Here is a 22,213-nt window from a genome sequence, read left to right on the forward strand (position 1 = left end):
TCTTCTACAAATATACCACACAATGGAGTTACTTTCTCACAGAATATTACTACAAACCTGTCTGTATTTTAGAATAATCACCTACATTTTAAAATATTGAAACTTGGTTTTGAATATAATTACCACGTCCACATAGTAGTAGTTTATAAAATAACTTTGCGAGAAGCTTGCCCGAGAAAATCATAAAATTTCACGACCCGTAATACTTTTTGAAAGTCGGGGTACATGGAAGGATCGAGAAGACGGAGGAGCGAGCGATAACCGCCGCGATTTCGCTTTCAACAAACCGTATAATACCTCGCATTATGTAGAAGATACTTCAATCTCACGCCTCCGCAACTTTCCTCGCAGCGACCTCCTATTCAACGAATCATGCGCACCCAGTTCGCGAATTCTTTTCTCCTTCTTCCTTCTACCTATTTAAAATTCCGTTGTTCTATTCCGCTGCGGTGTGCGAACGAATCTCGATGGATTTTTTTTCTATGCCCGTAAGTTATCATCAAGTCTCGCATTCTTGGGTAGATTTTTCCACCTGTTCAGCATCTTATTCGTTAGAATCGAATATCAGTAACGATGCGACAGGTTCAGGTAGACTGTTTGAAATTAATGTATTCCTGCGACAGTCGCGCGTAACGTTTAACGGTTTTTCATGGAATGTCCGTAGTGCGTGGACGAGTTGGGACTGCGCCAGACCTCGTCAAGGAGAACAACCGGCCGCGCCTCGACGTGACCCCGAAGACACCTAGAAAAATGTACTGAGAAGGAAAAAGATGAGAGGGCAAAGGCGTCGTTTCCGATCGACGCGAACACGAGATTGGATCGCCGCTACTTTCTCCGCGAACGGACTTCCTTGCTTCAAATTCCTTAATTCCAAGCTGTCTTTATTTATGACTTAATTCTGCGAAGAGTTTTTTTATCTTGCGTTTTAATAGAAAGTAATTTAAAGAAGATATTAGTATGGTAACGTGAATCTCATCTATTTTTTATTTTTTTTATTTTAGGTATATTGCCCGTCATGAATATTAAAACACCTACTCGTATTTAATACATATTAAATGCTCATTGCTTTTACTTTCTAGTTATTTTATCATGAATCTATCATTCCTCTCATTTGCATCACACACATGTATTTTATAACGAACAGTAATAATTAAGATGAGATTTATTAGAATTTTTCAGTAAATATAACGAGTAAGTGTCTTATTGCCGATGAATGTTAATAATTTTTTATTAGACTGCGGATTTTTATGCAAAAAAAGTAGGACCTCTGCAGAAAAGTGTTTTATATGCCAAGTATTATAGGCAATACTATACTTTGGATATGCCATATATTTTTTCATATTGTATGCATTCTGTGCCATTTTGCGCTTTGAAATTTCCTATAAGTGCATGAAAATCCGTAATTATAATAAAGAATTTTAAGATCATAAGATATAATGTAGAAAAACATCTACTGAAAAAATTCTTCGGTAATGATTGAGCAATTACAGATTCTAACGCAGCCATCATCCAACCACCTAGTCATTAGAAACGAGTTTCGCGATTTTCCATTCCATAAAGCGAAAGTGTGTGCAAACATCTCGCGTATCAATAGAACCAAACGACGAGAAAACTCAACAGGACCAAAATAAGACAAAATCGCCAACGTTACATTCTCCCAAGAAGAACTTTCACTTTATCTTCATGGCTGGCTACTAACGTCGCGTCGGTTAATTTCGATTCTCTCTTAAGGTAAAACTTTCTTATCATTGATAGATCGAACGATCTACTGATCGATGAAACGTATCGTGAATGAAAGTGCAACGCGCGTTATTTTGATGATTATTACGGATGGTTTGTGCGACTGTGCAGATATTCTCGATGACCAAAACGCTAATCTCGATGGCAGAACGAGGTGGCTCAGAACTGAGCGTGGTTGGTAATGGAACACTTTCCTCTCGACGACGCCGGCGAGAGTGAACTCGCCCGAGGATCGAGGTCAGGTCAAGGCCCTCACGAAGCGAGGCTTCGAGCTTCTCGTGCTTCTCTCTTTCTTCCTTGTGCTTTCTTCTTTATCGTACAACCCTGTGAATATAGAAAATGTCGATCCGTACGTTATAGGAAATGGTTCCTTGTGTTTAAATCATGTCTAACCCTCTATAATAGAATTTCTCATTGAAACGATCAGTCACTAAATTCTAGAGAAATAAAGTTTCAAATTGGATGAATTTAGTTCGTAAAGAGGTTTCAACGTGTACGATTATTGGTTGTATTATATTATGTGTTCGTTGACAAATTTGTTAACTGATCACTTTTGTACGGAGTGAATCTATCGTGATAACGCAGCTTCTTGATTACTTTGGTACTCGAAACAGACGATCTTCCAGCTTAAATTCAGTCTATGAATGAAACTACTCCGGAGAAGAAAAAGTAGCACACGGCGGAGAATCGGAGACGCGTCTGGCACTAATGAATGAACACGATTTACGTATATCTGATCCGACAACTCTGATTCGCGCATTTTGTGCCCAGTTGCTATTAGCCGAAAAAAGAAAGCTCTCCATATACATATATGCACCTACGTGAATGAGTTCTCATTCTTCTCTTTCTACATTCTTGCTTCTGTAATCTATAGCATCATCATCCTATACAATCTTCAAATACATAATGGAGAGGAAAACAACTTCAATTGTTACCGATATTTGTTCCACTTTCCATCCCATTTTTAACGAATCATAATCCTACGATTAACTACTGTGATCTATTCTTCTGCAGTCTCATATTAACCCCCAAATATAATACGAACGCAATAAAGAAGAGAAAGAACTCAAATGGTAACGCATATTCGTTCTACTTTCAGTACTACTTCTAGCCGATCATAACTCTAATTCCAAATACACAATGAAGATAAAGAAGCTCGAACCGCAACCTATATTCAGCACAAATAACTCAATAAATTCTAATAATATCATATTAATAACCAATTAATACCATATCAATGATTCTAATTCAATCTTCTACATTACACTCCTACGTTAGCCTCTCACATTCGAATAGAACGAATGAAAGAAAAGAAACTGTATTCGTTCCACTCTTGATACTACTTCAAACAGATCATAATTCTCATATTACGCACCAAACAGGAGAACCTAATCCACTCTTTTTCAGCAATCTTCCCATTAATGAAATCTCGTGCAACACGTGGAACAGACGGAAAGTCGGTACGGAAAAAGGAGGTAAATGATTCGTGGACTCTCGGGACGACTTTCGGAAGTGCCGAAAAGGGCCGAGGCATCTTCAGAACGGGACCACCTGACCCAAGATGTGTTTGAGGATCGATGAACCTCACATCGTCAAGAAGGTAGAGGGAGAGAATCGATCGACCGATGGGTAGGAGGGGATTGTGCCAACGCATGCTGGGAGAAAGAGAGACACAGCCTTTTCTTCAGAATGATAGAGAGTGTTAGACTCACGTTGAAAAGGCTCGGCGCGGATGCTGACTGGCCTGGTCGGCCTGCTCGGCCTGGTTTACTTCTCGATCGTGTGTCTGGCTCGACCGTGCGTGTGTGTGCTAGTACGCGAAGCTTCCAGGTCCGAGGCAAGTGCGTAAGGTGCTCGCGCGTTTCCAGTATGTAGGTAACGCGTCTCTACTCTCTTCGTCTCGTCTCTGGCTTGATCGCGACGCAAAAGAGGAAGAAGGCGGAAGTAGGGACGCTCTCGTGCCCTGTATCGAGCGACGCGAAAAACACGATATCGAATCTTCTGGTCGTGTCGCGGTTCGTTTCATTCAGCGTTACTTTCGATGAGCCTTGGAATTCGCGGACTGTAGAATCTCATACGGATCTGCCGAAGCTTTACTCCGTGGCATCGAATTGCTCGGAGTTCCTTCTTCGACATATGTTGCCACTTTATTGATGTTATTGTTCGATTAATTGAATTGGGAAATTGTTTAAGAATACGGGTGTACGAGCAAGGTAAAGAACAAGTTCGCCGATGGTACAAAGAATCTTAATATATTTCCATATCTATAAATATACATTGCTGCCTGGCAGCTCCACGCAGAACAATAAATACTGTGAATGAGACGATCAAGTGGTCGATAACGATGATCATTTAGTAGATGTTAAGAGGAAAAACATGATAAAGAGAGAAAGAAACGATAAAGAGGGAAAAGAAGAATGGAGCGGAACAAATAGAAAGAAGGAGTCGTAGAAAATGGGAAGATGAGAAAGGTGAACAGTCGAAGAGGAAAGCAACATCCGACAAACATCACACGGATGCCTCGTGAAAGCGAAGTCTAACGAGATTGAAAATACGTCTCGCTGTTGCCCCTTTGTTTTGCTAAGTAGACGATGGCTTGTAGGCAGAATAGGCGAGATCGTGACTCGATCTCGCCCACCCGCTGGATCCGTGGCCTCCGGCAACTTGAACGACTTCATGACCATGATCCCCGCCTCCTGACACTAGTTTCTTCAAACCGATGATGGAAGCCAATACTAGAGCCAGCTTGCTAACGATCAAAGCCTTGCCAGCTAAAAGAGCTAACGCTCCTAAGGCCAATGGTACCAAAGTTCCACCAATCAACAGAGGAATAGCTAGCAGACCCCCCATATTCTTCTTCTTTTTACGGCCTGCAAAGAAATATAATCGAAATTTAACTAAACGAATTTCATGGTTTATATTAGAGTGCTGAAAAATTAATTTGGTACGAAAAAAAAATGTTTGTTGTATGAAAGACTGCAGCGGGAAAAAGAGTGGGCCGTACGGTCTACTGGACCGGGAAATCAGAACTGGAAACTTTCTTTTTTCGGATGAATGCTCTAACGAGTTGACACGATAAGACCAGTTCTAATGTTGTATATCGACAATTGTATAAATTCTCACCTTCTTCCACCAAACTCCGTTGAAGTTCTTCTACATTGGGCAGCTTCAATTTCAACGTATGGCTTTGGAAAAATTTCATCACCTTGTCGAAGATCATGGTATTCAACGCATTTTCTTTGTCGTCCAAAGCCCTAGGTAGCCCGGCCTCGATCTCCTGAAGAGATTTCGGTGGTTCCTCCGCGTTAGAGATAGGCTCGTCCTGAACGAAGGTAACACCGTCGGCAACGTTCAACTGCGTGCTCCTAGACACCCTGTCTACAGCCGACAGCAACCTCACTTTCAAACAAGAACTGATATCCTCGTCTGCGCATTCCTTGTAAATCTGGTACATCTGTCGAAGATCTCCAAACACGTTGCTGTTTCCGCTAGACCTTGCTGTCTCTTCATTGATGGAATTGGTCGTGGGATTAGTCTCGGCTGATCTAGCCGAAGCCATGGCCAGCAAAAAGGCCAGGTACACGGAACAATAAGCAAAATCTCTCATTTTGTACAATCTAAAGAACCTGGAAACAAAAAAAATGTCTATATGTTCCAGAGAAAGATCTTTCGATGGAAGTCCTAAACCCTCGCACCCACTAAGAGGGAAATTTAGCAAGAAAATGTGCGCGAGTAGAAACTAACAGAACCTACTTCTGTGGACTTCTGCGCGGTATTTTGGGAACAAGCGTCGAAGCTTGTTAGCCACCGGTACTCGAGTTGTTTGACACTTTGGGCCGCGAGATGCGTGCTTACACAGAGCACTGTAACTGGACTGTCCGTAGCGGAAGCCCTGCCCTAGCTCTATATATCTGGTCAGGTGTACCTCCGTGGCCGGTGATATTCTCCCCACCGTGGCGGTGCGGCGCGTACGAATACCACCATTGTGGGAGAATTTTCATTGCCAAGGATCATTTGAGAGCGGAGACCGCGTCTCGCTAACCACCTGGGGTCCACCACAGGTAGAGAGCAGAGTTGCTCTCCGGATCAGTTCGGAATTCGCATCCCTCCTCTCCTACCGTCCCAGCCCCACCAACTCGCCATCGATAAAACCGACGATTCCGGCGAATCGTTTCGCTACTCTCGACCGGATCGTCGTCCTCGCCCTTGTCGTTCGACTTCTTCCGCTCGACCGGTCTGACCAGATCAGATGTCAGCGTTTCTGATCGGAAGTTCATGGCAACCAGGTGTGTACATGTCTTCTACACGAATGTCCTTCTACTGTGATTTTCCCTCGTGTTATCGTCGTGTCTCGATAAGCCTGAAATCGAAAGCATCACGGGAGAGATGGTGGTTGATCGACCTGATCCGCTGGAAGTATCGGATTAACCAGATCATGATACGCTCGTATGTTGTAATCACAAATAACTAGGTTCTTTCTTTCTCTTTCTTTTTATTCTATAGTAAAACGGAGGTATAACGATGCGCGTAATATATGTTTTGAGACGATACATTCTACATTTATGACACGAACAAAAATAGAAACGAAGCTGTGTCAATTAAAGATAACCGTTAGTCATTGCCAGCGTTTCAGCCGTCCTGGTTAGCGTTCCCAGCGGCTGTTTTCCCTCTTATCCTGCGGTACCACGCATCCTTGCCATCTTCGTCCTGGCTGATGGAGACCGGACTGGTTAACTGGGCCACACCAAGTGAAAACGCGTTACATGTGGTAAACACGCGTAGGCCACGGACCCTCGGAGGGGGTATCCTTCTCTTAATGTTCTGGTTCATGAGCGCAGTGAAGCATCGGAAAGCAGCGAGCCGGCAATGAAATTTCGGTGGGGAACTGGCCCTGATCCGCCTCGATTTCTTTTCGTTCTTTCTAGCTCGTTCTTCTCCCGCGCTTGGCTACCGTTTTGATTCGATGAGTCGGTCGATGATTTGACGATTGTTTCAATGACTCAACGAATTGTATAATTCGAATGCTAATGAATTTTCGCGAATCTAACGAGGTCACTGATAGAGGAGAAACAAACGAAGAAATCTCCGGTCAACAGAATTTAGTATGGTAAATTAATAAAATTGATATATTATGTCTCGTCACGAGCTCCTCCATGACGAGTTCGCGTCACGTACGTAAAAATGATGTGAGAAATGGCGAAAGCGAAATGTCGCGAGCGCCACCTTGACATCGGTAGGAACCATGATTTCCGGTTCGACAAGCAAAAGCGTGTACACCGGCGACCCCATGATTTTCTGCATCGCCATGTTTATTAATGAAACCCCGTGTCACGCGTCACTTGCTCGCCAATGAGACCGTCGTGTTCACTCGCATTTGGCCTTGCTCCGATCAGTGAACACGAGCATGCACACACAATCCACGTGTGTCAGTTTGCCTCTCATTATACGGTCGGTATGCAGGTTACCGGTTGGAAGTTCGCGGTGCATCCGGTTTCACTGTACCATGAGTAATCTATGCAGTAGTAATGAGGGTGCTTGGCGAAAAAGAGGTAAACTTTACGAGCCATTAAACGACCGCTGGCCGGAGCTAGGTCAGTAGCGACACGGTCGAGCGAACGCTCGCCATTATTTACTACAGAATGCCGTGAAATTGACATCGCAATGTGCCTGGATGTTACTAGACAAATGGAATGTCTCGTCGATCGATGGTGTCAGAATAAGACGAATTACTACGGGGAAATTTCCGAACTTGTCCTTTTTTCCTTTTTCCCCTTTTTTAAAAAAAAAATATAATTCAATTGCATGAAAGTACTTTCTACTGGTTTATCCGAAATCCTCTATAGCGGTCGTACTTGCTAGCAGCTCATTAAGTCGTATCTGGTTCGAGTATCAATGGATGCACCGACGCGTTCCTATACTACTTTCACTCGTTTTCATAAATATCAAACTCGCGAGAGTCCTGTCACGTGACGTATGTTGCACGTAGAAGAAGATTTCTTGCCTAGATCGTTGGATCCGCGCAAAATTCCTCCAAATGTAAGTATAAGGCATAAATAAAAGAGAATAAGCGGACGTAACCGCAAACGATCCTGAAGGGGGTTTTACGTTCTCCGCATTCTCACACTCACGTATGTTGTACGTTTTCCTTTGGACAAGACGCAGCGCGCCGTTCGCCATCTCTTTATTATAAAGAACAAATGCAGGCAATAACAAATAGCACACGTCAAATGAATAAAATTAAATAAATACTAAATCATATTAGGCGCAATGAATAAATAACAAAGGCTCGAGTTACGCTATACATGGAACGAGTATCTCGTGGAGGCACTGGTTCGTCGTAGAAACAGAAGAGAATGATTCTAAGGAATTTCTAGGGAATTAATTTCTAGGAAATAATAGGAAAACAGGACAGAACGTATGAAATATTCAGGTAACGACGAGGATAGGAATAATAAATATACATAAAACAGAGAGCGGTAGAGTCGCGAAGAAAGGAAACAAAAGAAAGAATAAAGGAAACGAAAGGGAAGAGATGTTGAGAGGACGAGGAAAAGAGGAAAGTGAGGAACGTCGAAGAACAAAAATTTTTTACGAGATTCTTCATGCTTGTGATTGAGGTTGATGAGCGCGATAAGCCAACTCGTGAGCATCTTGAGGTAAACTCCTGGCCCAGCCGTGGCCACTGCTTCCGGAATAACCACCGCCATAATCAGCGCCACCGCCACCGTAACCACCACCATGGCCGTCATCGTGGCTGACAATGTGGCTACTGCTGTGATGAGGATGCGACACAACTTCGTATGTCACGTGCTTTCCTCCGCTAGAGCTGAGCAGCTTCTTCAACCCAATGATGGCGGAAATTACAAGGGCGATTTTGCCAACCAGAAGAGCTTTACCAGCAATGGCGGCGATCGCGCCGAGAGCCAAGGGCAACAGGGCTGCTGCCTTCAGGGCCAGGGCCATCAGTAACGGACCAAGGATCTTTTGTGCCTTCTCTGCAAAGGAATTCGACGATCGTTAAGTGAACGGTGGTAACGGTAACGTTCGGTAGAATTTTGTGGGTTAATGTCCCCTTGAAACAATCGCAAGAATTTTAAAGCGCTGTGCCAATGTATATAACAATGAAGAAATTTCAATTTCTCGACCATCAAAAAATTTATGTTCTAAAAACTTAGAAGCATTCGATTTCTTCGTCGTTTGGATAACACGTTAAAGTTCCAGAACCGAGGAGCTCCTGAAGGTGGTGGCCGTTTTATTGGTAATTTTCTGGTCAGCCGCGCGCGGAAACGACGCTTAACGTAGCGTGACTACAATTTCTCATCGATTACGAACATACAATGTACGGAAACCGAATAAGTATTCTCATGAACACGGGAATACGACGTTTGAATACTCTGAATTTCTCACGAGGAGGCTGAAAACGTTTCACGAAAGAACACGACCCGACCTTTCTCAGGACGATACGCGCGGAGAGATCTCGAAGTAAAATAGGCGAAGGTCAAGGCGACGTACCCCGCGTACAAAGGAAAGTATGTCAAAAATCTCGCGCGGTGAGATCTCGAGAGGCCTATCTGTCTTTCTCTCTCTCTCTCTCTCTCTCTCTCTGCTCACAGGTAATCGTATCTTCGTCGCTCGAGTCGCTTCAAGGGGAAGCGGAACCAGTTTCTCAGTGGGTCAACGTCTCGCGACCAGCTTCACCGGCTCCGTCGTCAGCGTTGTCATTGAATAGTGCCAACGACGAGGCTTGGGAGCTGGCACGGTGCTGTTGACTCTAACATCGAGTGAATCCCAATTACCCATGCACTTGTTGCGTTAAGTAGCGATCTGATTAGCCTATCGTGCGAACCCCGATCAAAATACTCGACGATGCCTGAGTTCTTATAATTAATAGATAGCCTCTTAAGGCCTATTAAGAAAATACTTTGAGTTTGGAATAGATAATTGAGTTAATGTCAAATGAAAGAAGTATATTGTAAAGGAATTTCGTAATTTTCTAAACTGAATAGATAGATTTAGCTGGAGTCGAAGCGAATGTTTTCAAGTGCCTTTTATCGCTAATCGATACGGTTGAGGGCTCGAGTTAGTTGGAGGATCAATTTATACTCACTCTTCTTGCCACGACTTTCAACAGCATTGTCGGTAAAGTCCTCGAAACTTCGACCAGCAGACTCAATGGCGCCAAGGATATCGGTTCCCTTGAGGTCGACTTTGACAGAGTGCGTCCTCAAGAACCTGCCCAGACGGTCGAATAAAAGAGTATCCAAATCGCTAGACTCGATTGATCTGCAAGAACACGTTAATCGATTAATGTCCATCAAAATTAATCAAATAAATTAATCAAGTAAATTAATATAACGATGGAGACAACTTGGAATGTACCGAACAGACAGAAATATCCAAATCATATTTGAAAAGTATTCTACGAAACACAAAATTCCATTAAATCAAACTCGAGACTGATGTCCGCTTTTTAAATTTCGTGCAAGGTATATCTTTTCACGAATGAAAACCGACCTAGGTGCACCTTCCTCGGCGTTCGACGTCTTAACCACAGTGATGCCGTCCGTGAGCGTGATATCCTCCTTATCAACGAGCATCTTGTCCACGTACGAAAATACTTTGTATTTGATGCAATTAATCGACTCCTTCTTCAGACAGTCGCTGTAGATGGTCGCCATTAGGTCGTTTTCGTTTCCAGGTTTGTCATTTGCTGGCAGGGCCGCGGCCAGCACCGGAAGTAGCCACAAAATGGTCACAAAGTACTTGCTCATGTTCCTCGAGTGTCGATCGAAACGTACAAGGTAATAAAGAAAAAAAAGAAAGAGAAAGAGAGAAAGAATCACCACCGTGCGTCTACGAAAAAGTTCGAATCGAAGAAGACGAAAAAGTTGCTGTATTATCCTTGATACGATCGCGCGGTGATGTGTCGTAGCCGATTCACGGTTGGAGAGGACGCCAGGATGAGCGTCGATCGAACCTCGTGTGTTACATCCAAAAGAGGTTGCTTTGCTTTTATACCGAAGTATCGCACGAGGGGAGACCTCGTGGGCACAGGCCACCGAGAGTTCGCGTTCGCGTTCGCTTACTAAGAGCTGTCTCTCTCTTTCTTACTACTTGTAATCCCCCCTATGTCCTCTCTACTTGCGCCTCCTCGCTCCTCTCTCCTACCCCTCTCTTCGACTCGAATCCTCGCAGGCCTCTCTACGAGGCTCTCCTTCCCCTTTCGTCATCCCTCTCCTCGAACGAATCTCGTTATTTCGGCGATGCAACAATTCTTCTCTAAACTCGAGGAGGAACAGAGTAAAACACACAGGACCAGGATACCGGAAATAGCCGCAGGGGAATAGAAGAGGGAGGCACTTGCATTTTCTTCCTCGTCGTTTTCCACCGTCAATGGCCCCCATGACTTTGGTCTCCTTGTTTCCTTCGTCCTCTTCTTCTTCTTCCTGCCGCCTGCAGCAGACCTACTTCGGCCTCCATTAAGGTTTGATGGTAGAAGGGAGGCTCCCTCCTCGGTCGAATGGAGATTCAACGAGGGAAATCTACGCGGTGGAGGTCGTGGGGAACACGAGCATACACGGCAGCAGCTCCCTCCTGATTTCTCGCACGACTTAACGTGTCTCTCTTTACCGATTCCTTCGATCGTAGCTATTATTATTAGCAGGAGAGCGCGATACCAGTGCTCGTCCACCGTACGTCCAATCCCTTTTTGCATGCGACAGAAGAACTCGTAAATAAACGGTTGACAGCGAGAATCGAAATCATGACAAGGAGACTAGGACGTTTCTCCTTTAATCGTTCCTCGTGGTTATTTTCTCCGGATGTCATGGGATGCACGAAACTTCTTACCGACCTATTTTAACGAACGTTTATGGTTTAACATTCTGGGTAAATTGGTAACGTTGTCGCACGGAGATTCGGAAATGTTACAGTCTTCCGGAATAGCATGGCACGGGCTTTGAATCGAAGTTACCTAGACTGGTATTGGGCCGTTTACAGTTACCCGAAATTTAATGTCGTTAAATTCTTTCCTTGAAACATATTTCTACGTTTGGGTGCTCTCTGCCCGTTATTCGTCGGCATAATTTACTTTAGGGATCCTAAGTTCTTTCTGTAGCTTCGTAACATCAAATTACGAGTTAGAAGTATCGCCTTACCGTTCCCATAGAAAACTACGTGTGAATTTCGTCACTGTTCGTCCGAATGCAAAAAGTATCGAAACGATTCTCATAGTAGGAGAATCGTTAACGACCACAGAGGTTGACGTGAATGGAGCATCGAAAAATTCATCGGCGAATGATGGACGCGAGATATTATCTCGGGAACGGGGTCGCTCACCCATTTACAACTGGGTCGAGTGCCGGGCGTTCATTTCGGCTGTCTCGTCTCTTTTTATCTCTCTCGTTCTTCCAACGCACCTGTCTTCATCTCACCTCGATCCATGTCTCTTCCCCTCTGGAAAGACGGTCTCCATTGGTTCAGCCGGTTTCGGGGATCAAGATCTGCCGATCCTCGAGAGCGAACGTCGCCTCGGGCGGAATCATCCACCTGACGCGGCGTTCACGACTCGCCGCGCTGACGAACGCGTGCACGTGAAGAAAAGCGAAGGTACCTCGGCCGGTGGATGGCCACCCTGAATAAAAAGGTTGTGAACTGAACAGATATCGTGAAAACAGAGAAACCTGACGGAATGAAGAACGGTTTCTAGTGGCGGAAGTCGCGGTATCGAGGACATTATGGTTAGAGAACTCAGGAATCAAAGGTTAAGAGCCCGTGTGAGAGAGTAGCTGAAGAGAGACAACACACTTTCATCCGATCAGAAAGCTGTCGTTGAGCCTCGAGACGTACCAAAGTTAGACGGTTATCGAAAGTCCGCGTATTCAGAGACTAGATGAGAGACGCGAACGAGACGAAGAGTGTAATTTGATACGCGGAAGAATCGTGGTGGTAATTAGATTTGGATGGAATGCAGACGAGCAGTCTGTAAGGCGACCTGGACGAGAGCGAATGGAACTGCGGGAAAGAGTAACGGGTCGACTACAGATTGTTGTTTCGAAATTCACGGCGAAGTTCAAGGTGTTGCGTGCCACGCCACTCGAAACGTCGATGGGACACACGCGCGATGGCGTGCATCGCACGACTTCCTCGGGAAATTGGAATTTTCGTTTTGCTTCTCTCGTTTCCGCGTAACATAACCTAAGAAAACACGGAGTACAAAATTACAGAGGATGTATAGATTCCCTTACTTATGCTGGTCTTCGTTTAGCATTGATTTTCTTGGTATAAAATTATTCCAACGAAAAAACGGTATTCTCAACTACGAAACGATGAAGCAACGTTGCGGCTCACGAACAGAGCCGAATACGTTATTTTCGATAGGTAACCTGGTTCAGAAGAGGCTTCTGAAAATCGAACATCGAAACTTTCCAATTTCCAATCGAGTTGTTGGAAACAGACTCCGAAGCAGCGTTCCACGATAGAATCCGTGTCGCGCGCTTTTACCAGATTTTTACAAGGGCCAGCGTGATTCGAATCACGGTGACCTGTCGATGTCGACGAACATCTGTCGGCGCACGGTGCGGGCCGGTATGCGGCTAATAAGGCACTAGGAAACCTACAGGCAACCAGAGAGAATCTAGTAACCCAGTGACGCATGAGAAACTGCCGGGGCTAATCGTGACGTGAGAACCGTACCGAGATTTAGATACGAGCAAAGCCGTTCGTTCGGCTTCACCACTTTACGACTCTCTAATAATGAGATAGAAGGCTCTCGCGTTACGAGCACAAGGTGAAATTCCACTTTTGTGACATCCAAAAGAAAGCCTCTATTCATCCGCTTGCAGATCTGTGACGCTCGCGGGGCGCAGCGCCAATTTTCATGGCTGCTTTTTCTTTCTTTCCTTTCTTCTTTTCTCTCTTTCGTTCTTTTCCTTTCTGTTTGCCCTGGCTGCGCCGCCCCTCTTTCTTAATGGATGTCGCGTTCCGGTTTTTCTGCTCGCGTTTGCTCTCCACGTTCGAAAAAATTGGACGATTTACAGAATCGGCGGTCTTGGGTACACGTCGACGAATAAAAATATTACACTGCCGATGCGTTTTTACAATAAATGGACAGATTGTTTTCGTTGATTCATCGATTCTAGAAGTTGGAACTAGTTCCGTATTCTTTGACGATGTTTCAACGATTGTGACAGGATAGCTTACGTTCGCGGTGGTTAATGTACTTTGATCGTGGAAAGAGAGACAGCAGTCTGAATAAAGACGAGTTGCCTCAACACCGCGTCGCGATTAATGCACCGTGTCTCTCGCCGCGTGACTTCGCCACTAACGAAAGTCTCCTCTTCCTTTCAAAATAATTCCGTATCTTTTTTCCTTGGGATCTCTCGCGATCCTGTCGCGGTACGGGCAGACGTAACGAGCCGTGACACTCGTGTTCTTGCTATTCCGATTCGTTTCACCTTCGTTCTATCAAACGGTTCTATCCTTTGACATAACTCTTACTAATTATCTTAATCGTTAACTAATATTTTCCCCGATATGCAATTTATATTCAATACGAATATCGAATGAAAATTGCGAACAGATCGTCGATCTTTATTTTAGAAGAATTCGAAAAAGAAACGTAGGTATAAGGGGCGAATTATACTTTTTCGTTTCTGCAAATATTGCGATTCTCGTCAAGTCTGAATGTTTAGTGGCAAAGCAGTGGAGTCACGTCGAAGCTCGTGACATTAACAAACAATAAAACTCGAGCAATCCATCGTACGAATCGTGACTGTTTTACATTCGCGCCTGGTCGGCGGCTGCAACCACTAATCAGCCTGTGGGTCGCACATCGAACGTTGGCCCAGAAAGCCTCGGCAAAAAGGATTTTTACTGGCGGGCCCCGGAGCGACTTGACCAGCGACGACGGAAGAAACGGCAATTTTGCGTCAACCTCCTTTCCAGCTGCTCATTTTCCTCCTCTATCTGGGACTTAAGGACATCGGTCGTGGAAGATTTAGTAGAATGTCCGTCCTCTCGACCCGATTAAGAATGACGAACGCGAGCCTCGGCCTCTCGACCTCCGTGTGTGTCTCGTGAGGAAGCTCTAGCGCGTCGTCGTGCGTCTCGCTTGACCGGATGTGCACCTTGCCGGTGCACTTTCCCCTCGGCTGTGGTTCGCCGCGCACTGCTCGATCGCGATAACCATCTGGCATTTCCATCTCAGCATTGCGTCGGCTCGATTTCGTGACGCGCGGGGCCGGTTTCGAGGCCGACAGCTCTGAAATTTCGCCGGCGAAACACGCGAAGAGAGTCAGTTTCGGAGGTTCTTGGAAGTTTGGAAAGTCGGTGAGTGATTTCTCTTTTCGCCGTGGATCCGGGAAGATTTTCGACGATGAGAAACTCGTTCGACAATTTGATAGATTGCTTTTTGTTTCGACCAACGATAACTGAACGATTTTTCCTTTCTCCCTTTCTTAAGGAACGGATGCATGATCTTTTTCTAAGGGAAAGATTCGCTGGGCGGGCGGAGAGAGGATAGCCGAATGAAAATATCGTTGTATCATATAATTTTCTACAACTTCTGTATTTGACGGCTGAACATCAGTATTACAATGATTCTCAGGTAGGAGTAATTCAACGAAGTTCATCTAAATCGTATTGGACTAGATGTTGTTTTGTTCGGCTGCGATTGGGAAGAAAAAATGGTACCGAGCGACATTGGTCACACCTGAACGAGCTCCGGATTGATGCGGAAGCGTCGCGACTAGCCTCTATGTTTGATTCCAAAGTCCTTTGTCTGTCCATTCCATTCGTATACCCTTACAACGATAACATTATTTACACGTGGGACCACGAGATGGTGGTCGCTTAACTATTCAAAAATTGGATAAATAAACAATAAATAGCTTTAATCGATCCAGTAATTATCGACACTTTCATCCATGCTTCCATAATTCTTGGATCGACGATGAGAAGGAAGGATGAAAGTAAAAGGGAAAGGAGAAAGATAAGAGGAAATGAAAAGGAGGAAGAGAAAGAGGGAGAAACTGATAGTTTACACGAATAGATCTAATTTAAAATTAGTGATGATATCCGGAGTACGCTTGGCTCTGTCCGTAATTGTGGGAATCGTCCCAAGAGCCACCGGAAGACCATCCTCCGGTCGCAACTGGCGCGGACCATCCAGCATTGCCGCCGTTCCACCCATTGTAGGGGGTGACATCGGATTTCTTCGACCAAAGTGCCTTCAAGCCGATGAACGCAGAAATGGCAAGTGAAATGAGGGAGGCGAAGATGGCCTTCTTAGCTATGAGACCGATGGCAAGGTACGCCAGGGTAGCGAGGGCTCCGACTTTCACTTTCGCCGCGATCAGCAAAGGCAAGATCGATTTCAGCATCTTCTTCCTGCCCCGACCTACAAATAAAAATGAGAGAATAAAAGCAAAGAGATTCTCGTGAAATTTTTTAATTCTACAGATTTTGTAATATAGATTTTGTTGGTAACTAAAAGTACATATATACGTGTGTGTACCTTCGACGACTTCATTGACGGCTTGGCGAATCTCTTCCGGCGCGGAGTCACTGATGGCACGGGCAGATTCTCCGATCTTTTCAAAAACGGGAGCGAAATTGATCTACGAATCGAATAAATATTACGTCAAATATATCGTATTGAATAAGATAAATACAAATAATCGCCTTGACGATCGTCTATTTACCCTAAGACTGCGACCAGTGAGGAACTGTCCAGCTTCCTCGCTGACAAAATTCTCGAGAGCACTTTGTCTATCTGTGACACTGTTAGCCGCGTCGATTTCCTGCTCGTACATCAACTCTTTACTAGTCCTAGAGCTTCTTCCCTGAGTGTCCGCGCTCTTCACCAAGCTAACACCACTGAACAGTTCGAAGCTGTCCTTGTCGAAGAACTCCTTCGCCTTCCGATACAAGCTCTTCTGCACGCAAGAGATGCTGTCGCTCTGCAGACAATCCTCCAAGCTTTGCCCGGCGGCCAGAACAACGGCTGATATTAGAACCACAACGGCGATTATCTTCATGATTCTCGTGCGACGAAACGGAAAGTCCAAAACACGAAAACGAAATATAACGGTCGGTGTCACGGCGATTGGGATTATTTTCCTTTTTCGAAGCCCGTCCCGTCGGTAGTGAAATTTCGTGTGGTCCATCGTGCAATCTCTTTAGCTTATATTTGGCGGGCCCCTCCTCTGCGCCCCTACACGTCACCGCCCCACCTTGTCTCTTTTTTCTTCCTATTTGCCATACAGGAGTGTCGTCACGATGTTTCGACCGCATCGCTGTGTTCCGTTCGGACCGTTTAGCCGGCCTAACCGACGAAAGTATTCGGACGGCGAACGCGGATAGGTGTTCCTCCACGCGTTACAGCCGCCCATCCATCCGCTACGACCTGCGACCTGCCCACGACCAACGAATACGGGACGACCGTGGGACGCCCAATGAGACCTTCTCTTCCGTTGTTCCCTTTCATCTTACGACCACGTACGTTACTTTACTCCTGTCGCCTTACGCTTCATCCATAGTTTGCTTGTAGTACTTAACACGGAAGGTTAACTTTCATGTGGAAATTCGTTGGAAAATTAAGGGCAGATGAAGGCAGATAGGGTAGATTGAGATAAGGGTGACCTACATTTAGGAATTGTCCTAAAATTACAGCTAGTGGTTCAATAGCATGTTGGTAATGGCTTGTACTTGAAGGTTTAGGAAGAATCTTGGACTAAAAGATGACTAACTTAAACTACGTATCTGAAGCCTAAATTGATCTAAAGGTACAAAATCATATAGTTCGATATTTCGACATGCTAACACGGTTTCTCTTGAGAGAAGTGTTATGAAGCCAGGAGGAGCAATTAACAAGAATCCAGCAATTAACCATAGCTAGTAGAGAGTGGTAAAACGTGTACATGAGCTAACAGCACTAAGCGCAGCAGATAATTAAAAAAGGTATAAAAACGAAGAAACCATTGGCGTAGACCACAGAGCTGTACCAAGACAAAGGTCCTACTAAACGTACAAGTGACTCCATCCGATTCGAAGCAGTAAATTCATCGTATCGGCGCCGGTGTACATAAGTGAAGAGTCTCGTAGTAGCTTGTCGATCGTAATTTCCGCAGGAAGAGGTCAGAAATTGGTGTGACTCTCTCCCTTCGTGACCATCGCGAAGCGCAATCGTCATGAATGAAAGAAAACTGGTATAGATCAGGTTCAAACATCCCGGATCCGACCTTCATCGCGAGGTGAGGTATATACGCGGACACCACTTTCTACTCTGACCCCGCGCGACTCTCACGATCCCGTGTCGATAACACGCCTCTTGTCGTTTTCGTTTCGCTCCTTCCGACCTGAAGCGGTTACAAAGCGGTCGTGGAATTTCGGTTGCGAAATAGCGGCGCGTGTAGGTGCCATCAGTGGAATTTCGTGCCGACCACCGGCCGCTAGGTCATTGGAATTCCGAACGCGTGCCACCGACACTCTCGTCGAACAAGTTGGATAAATCCGGGAAATCGATCGTAACAACGGTCTTAGAAAGTAGTTACACGTTTGTGAAGTTTTGGTTTCGATTTCCATTTTTATTCTTCATCTTGTATTCTTATCTTTTCACGTTTATTGATATTGTCCCTTTATGTTCTGCTTCTATTCTTTATGTGTTGAATTAACTACAGAAGTTTTGCGAATACGGAATCAGTTTAATTATGAGAGAATCACGATTTTGCAATTTTTATTTAGTAAAAATAATTATACAAAAATTTTAATCACCCATAACATCGGTATAGTAGTGTTATACAGTCTGACCGAATACCTTTATAATCTCCTTCGCGATGAATAATACAGTAGGCTGTCTAATCTCTACTAATCTCCTGCTGGCAGATAATTTTTAATCCAGTCAAATCTCCATAATTCTATATTCTATGTTTTATAGCTTTGAATATATTAATTCCCCTATACTAATTACTCAAATTCGATAATTACCCAAATAAACAAAAGCGTCGCGTAACACAACGTGTCGCGTTGACATAATTGCTGAGCGCGACGGTCGTACTAATAAAACGAGACTTCTTTCCGCACAATGACGGTGAAGGGATCGAATCGGAAAAGGAAATCCGGCTGATCTTACGTCAGTGCTCATTCATCCTTTCTCGAGCATCGCAATCCTTTCGTCGATCCTTCGTTCTCGTGAGGAAGGAGAGCCGTTCAAAAGTAAAATGAAGGTTTCTCCTCCGTGGCGTGCAACAGAAAGGAACAGACACGCCCAGCCGCAGGTAAAATCGCGTCTAGAGGAACGCTCGGATTATCTGAACGTAGATCGCGAAATTAGGTGTGCGCCTGATATCGCTCGTTAAACGGATTATGTAAACTTTCACCAAGCCTCCACGATTTCTTGCATCCTCTTTGTGCGTTTTCCCTTGAGTTTGCTCGTTGGAGGGGATACGAGCGCCTTTGTCGCTATTGAATGATTATCGAAATTTGTTTCAGAAAATTGTTTGTGGCGTAATTTGGAAGGAAAGATTTAAGAATATATTTTAAGGCTTGAGAGTGCTGGAAATAGTGTCAGTAGGGCAAGCAAGCTTCTCGTACACCAGAGTGCAGCCACTTTCAGTTTTAGCAGTAATTCCAAGGGACTTGAAAATGCTGACACGCGATAGTTTGCTAGGTGTAATAATCGTAAGAAGAATTCCATACATAGAAATTGATTTGATGCGGGATTATTTGACGCATGAGCGAAGTGTCGCATCGTAATGGAATGTTTCGTGAATGGCTGATGCGACCTACAAAGTTTTTGGGTTTGACTATGTAAGAGAAGGATAGAAGAAATTCGTTTCCTTCATTTACAATTTTATTTCGTGTTTACCTCGACTTATTGCCATTCTAGCGCTGCGGAGTTTTGTTTCTAATTTCGATAGCGATTCAAAATAACTTATCCATATTTACGTTTAAACGCCACGTTTTGTCATCTAGATCGAAATATTCGAATTTTGTTGATTCCTTTCACGAATTCCTTTCGACGATTCGCAACGACATTCCAAAAAAACGAGAACTCGAAATAAGTGTCATAGCACATACACGTTAGCCTGGACGTTAACGTTTCTCTCTGGCTCGACTCGCCTGGCATACACGTTCGAAGTTTCACTTAAACCAGAGAAACGTCCGATGACACTCGTCTGCTAATGGCGGACCGCGTATTAACCCAGAACAGCACGCATCGTGCACGCAAGATTTCTTGCAAATTCCCTGTGATTTGTCTTGCACTTCGACGAACTTCTAAATTGCAAACTTCTCGTAAAAATAGACGAGAGCGAAGTCGGTCGGTAAGAAACAGGAAAATTGTACCAAGTAAAGTTTTTATGTTCTTCATAGCCATTGCTGCAAGAAGCGTTTGGAGGAAATGGAATTTCCATCTTGTAACAGTAAAATAGAAAATATTAAATGAGAATGGGGTCAAGGCTGGTCAAACGAAAGAGTCGAAGAATTTCGCATAGTCCACTTTTTGGAATAAGTCACCGATTTTGATAACTTGTCAATTCTGTAATTCTGTGACGTACCTTTATTCTCATGACACAAATCCGAGGTGGATTATCGACAAACGTGCATTAATCCACTTTCTTTTGTTCTCGTTAGTTAATATCAGGTTTATGGACTAAGCTTTTGCACATTAAGATCTTTACGTCTTAATTAATTACCATCATCTGGTGATTTTTTAAGTTTCTTGTCGTTCGAAACTGAGTTTAAACAAGCAACTATCGCCTTAGAAACTGCGTCAGAAATTCCTTAAGAAATTTTAAAATTCCACAACAGAAGAATTCAAAGAATTCGAGATTCCTATATCCTCCTCTATATATCAAATCGTTAATCCTCTATCTCCCATTCATCACTAGCGTAATTCACACGATCGCGCCACTTACAGAGCTACAAATATTTCTATTTTCAAATTAAGCAACTTCCATTCTATAATACCTTTAGCATGAACACTTCAACCAGCAATCTTAGATTATTCAGAGCAACGATAGGTCATCGTTGACACGCGCGCCTTCGTAAAATCGGTCGACGTCGTCGCATTTGAATTTTAAATTTTCTTTCGATCAATAACGAGCGTGGAATATAACGGACTACTCTTTCGTACCAAAGTATTTTCTTTATGTTCGGTCTTCTTGGATGTTGCAATATCGATGAAAATGTCGCGTAGAATTTTAAGAAGAGGAGACTTGCTGGATCCATTGACCTGACTCCGCTCCTTTCGCATTCGGAAACGAGAAGTGTCGCGATTTTGCCGGTCCATTCACGAAAACGTTCTAACTTTCGTTTTCCCTTGGCGATGCAGCTGACGTCAGACGCGTCGCGCTCGAGTTTACGGCGCTACAAAACTTTAATCGCCGTGTCGCTGCCTGTCCTCGGGCGGAGAAAGAAAACGAAAGCAAACCGAGAATTACGTGCCGATTTTGATAAAGCCAGATGCCCGACAGGGGTTTGTCGAATGCAAGAAAGGGAAGAAAATGAAAGCAGAGGAAGTTGCGGGTATAGTAAGTAAAGATAAAATTTCAAGAAGAGAAGAAATTTATTCCCGTTCGTGATCTATTGCAATTTATGGTAGTAGTCGAGTGAGTAAAAATGAGCGAGGAATTCAGTCGAAAGAATTTTCCATGTACATACAAAGTCGACAGCGAGGTACGTAACTTATTTCCTAATGAGAAGAAGAAAAATACCTAACCCATCGATGAATAGTGAGAAAGCTTATGGACATCCACAATAGCAGAAAAATAAGGAAAAGAGTGAAATTATAAATTATACTCCATCTTTAAATAGACGAAGAAATTCTCGAGAAATTTATGTAGCAATAAATTTCAATATTAATAGCAGAAGATTACATCGACGGGACGAAGAATGGCTGCATTTCCGCCATCGGTTCATCATCCGTGAGTTACGCAGCGATCACTGTGCGATCTGAGTCGATTACCAGCGCGTTTCCCCCGTTTTATGATATCTCAGACGTAAAAAAGGAAGCGTCCGGAATGTGTGCCAGTGGGTCTCGGCCCCCGAACACGCTTTTCCTCCCTCCAGACCTCCGTCGAGGAGAAGAACGCGGAGAACGAGCCTAGTTTGAAGAAAATCACGTCGAGTAGGGGAACAGGTTACCCCAAGTGGGGAGGAGAAGTTGCATAGAAAGAGGAGCTCTGTGAAACTGCGCCGATTCTCTCGATCGACCGCTGAGCGGTTTCGATCGTCGCTATTTCTCTTGCGAAGAAACAGTCCGTATCGAAACTTGCGTCACGAAGAGTTTTCCAAAGATAGGAACTGATCGTTCAAACCAATAATCGAATCGATTTTCGTGGAAAATGTTTTAAAATGCCAAACAAGGAATAATCGTATTCGTATATACGATCGAATCGCAAGAACGATAAACGATATTCACGGTTGTTTCGTTAAGTAGGTACGAACGATTAAATCGATACACGAATATCAT

General features: G+C 44.2%; 3 protein-coding genes across 3 annotated transcripts; all 3 read right to left on the bottom strand.

The window, feature by feature from the left end:
• Positions 1–4,079: 4,079 nt before the first annotated feature.
• Positions 4,080–6,619, bottom strand: LOC117205684. Its single transcript, XM_033444351.1, has 3 exons — positions 5,494–6,619; positions 4,864–5,366; positions 4,080–4,610 (listed from the first exon to the last, which is right to left on the bottom strand). Exons 2-3 carry the CDS (start codon positions 5,345–5,347, stop codon positions 4,321–4,323), a joined length of 774 nt encoding a protein of 257 aa, XP_033300242.1. The 5' UTR covers positions 5,348–5,366; positions 5,494–6,619; the 3' UTR covers positions 4,080–4,320.
• A 1,252-nt stretch (positions 6,620–7,871) lies between these two features.
• LOC117205596 lies at positions 7,872–10,786 on the bottom strand. The gene is made up of 3 exons (XM_033444178.1): positions 10,255–10,786; positions 9,848–10,023; positions 7,872–8,735 (listed from the first exon to the last, which is right to left on the bottom strand). The coding sequence occupies exons 1-3, from the start codon at positions 10,509–10,511 to the stop codon at positions 8,341–8,343; spliced, it is 828 nt and encodes a 275-aa protein (XP_033300069.1). The 5' UTR covers positions 10,512–10,786; the 3' UTR covers positions 7,872–8,340.
• Positions 10,787–15,386: 4,600 nt separating this feature from the next.
• LOC117205731 lies at positions 15,387–16,869 on the bottom strand. Its single transcript, XM_033444433.1, has 3 exons — positions 16,443–16,869; positions 16,256–16,358; positions 15,387–16,138 (listed from the first exon to the last, which is right to left on the bottom strand). Exons 1-3 carry the CDS (start codon positions 16,776–16,778, stop codon positions 15,804–15,806), a joined length of 774 nt encoding a protein of 257 aa, XP_033300324.1. The 5' UTR covers positions 16,779–16,869; the 3' UTR covers positions 15,387–15,803.
• Between the last annotated feature and the right edge of the window lie 5,344 nt (positions 16,870–22,213).

Source organism: Bombus bifarius, unplaced genomic scaffold, assembly GCF_011952205.1.
Source record: "Bombus bifarius isolate JDL3187 unplaced genomic scaffold, Bbif_JDL3187 scf7180000007992, whole genome shotgun sequence".
Lineage (NCBI taxonomy): Eukaryota > Metazoa > Arthropoda > Insecta > Hymenoptera > Apidae > Bombus > Bombus bifarius.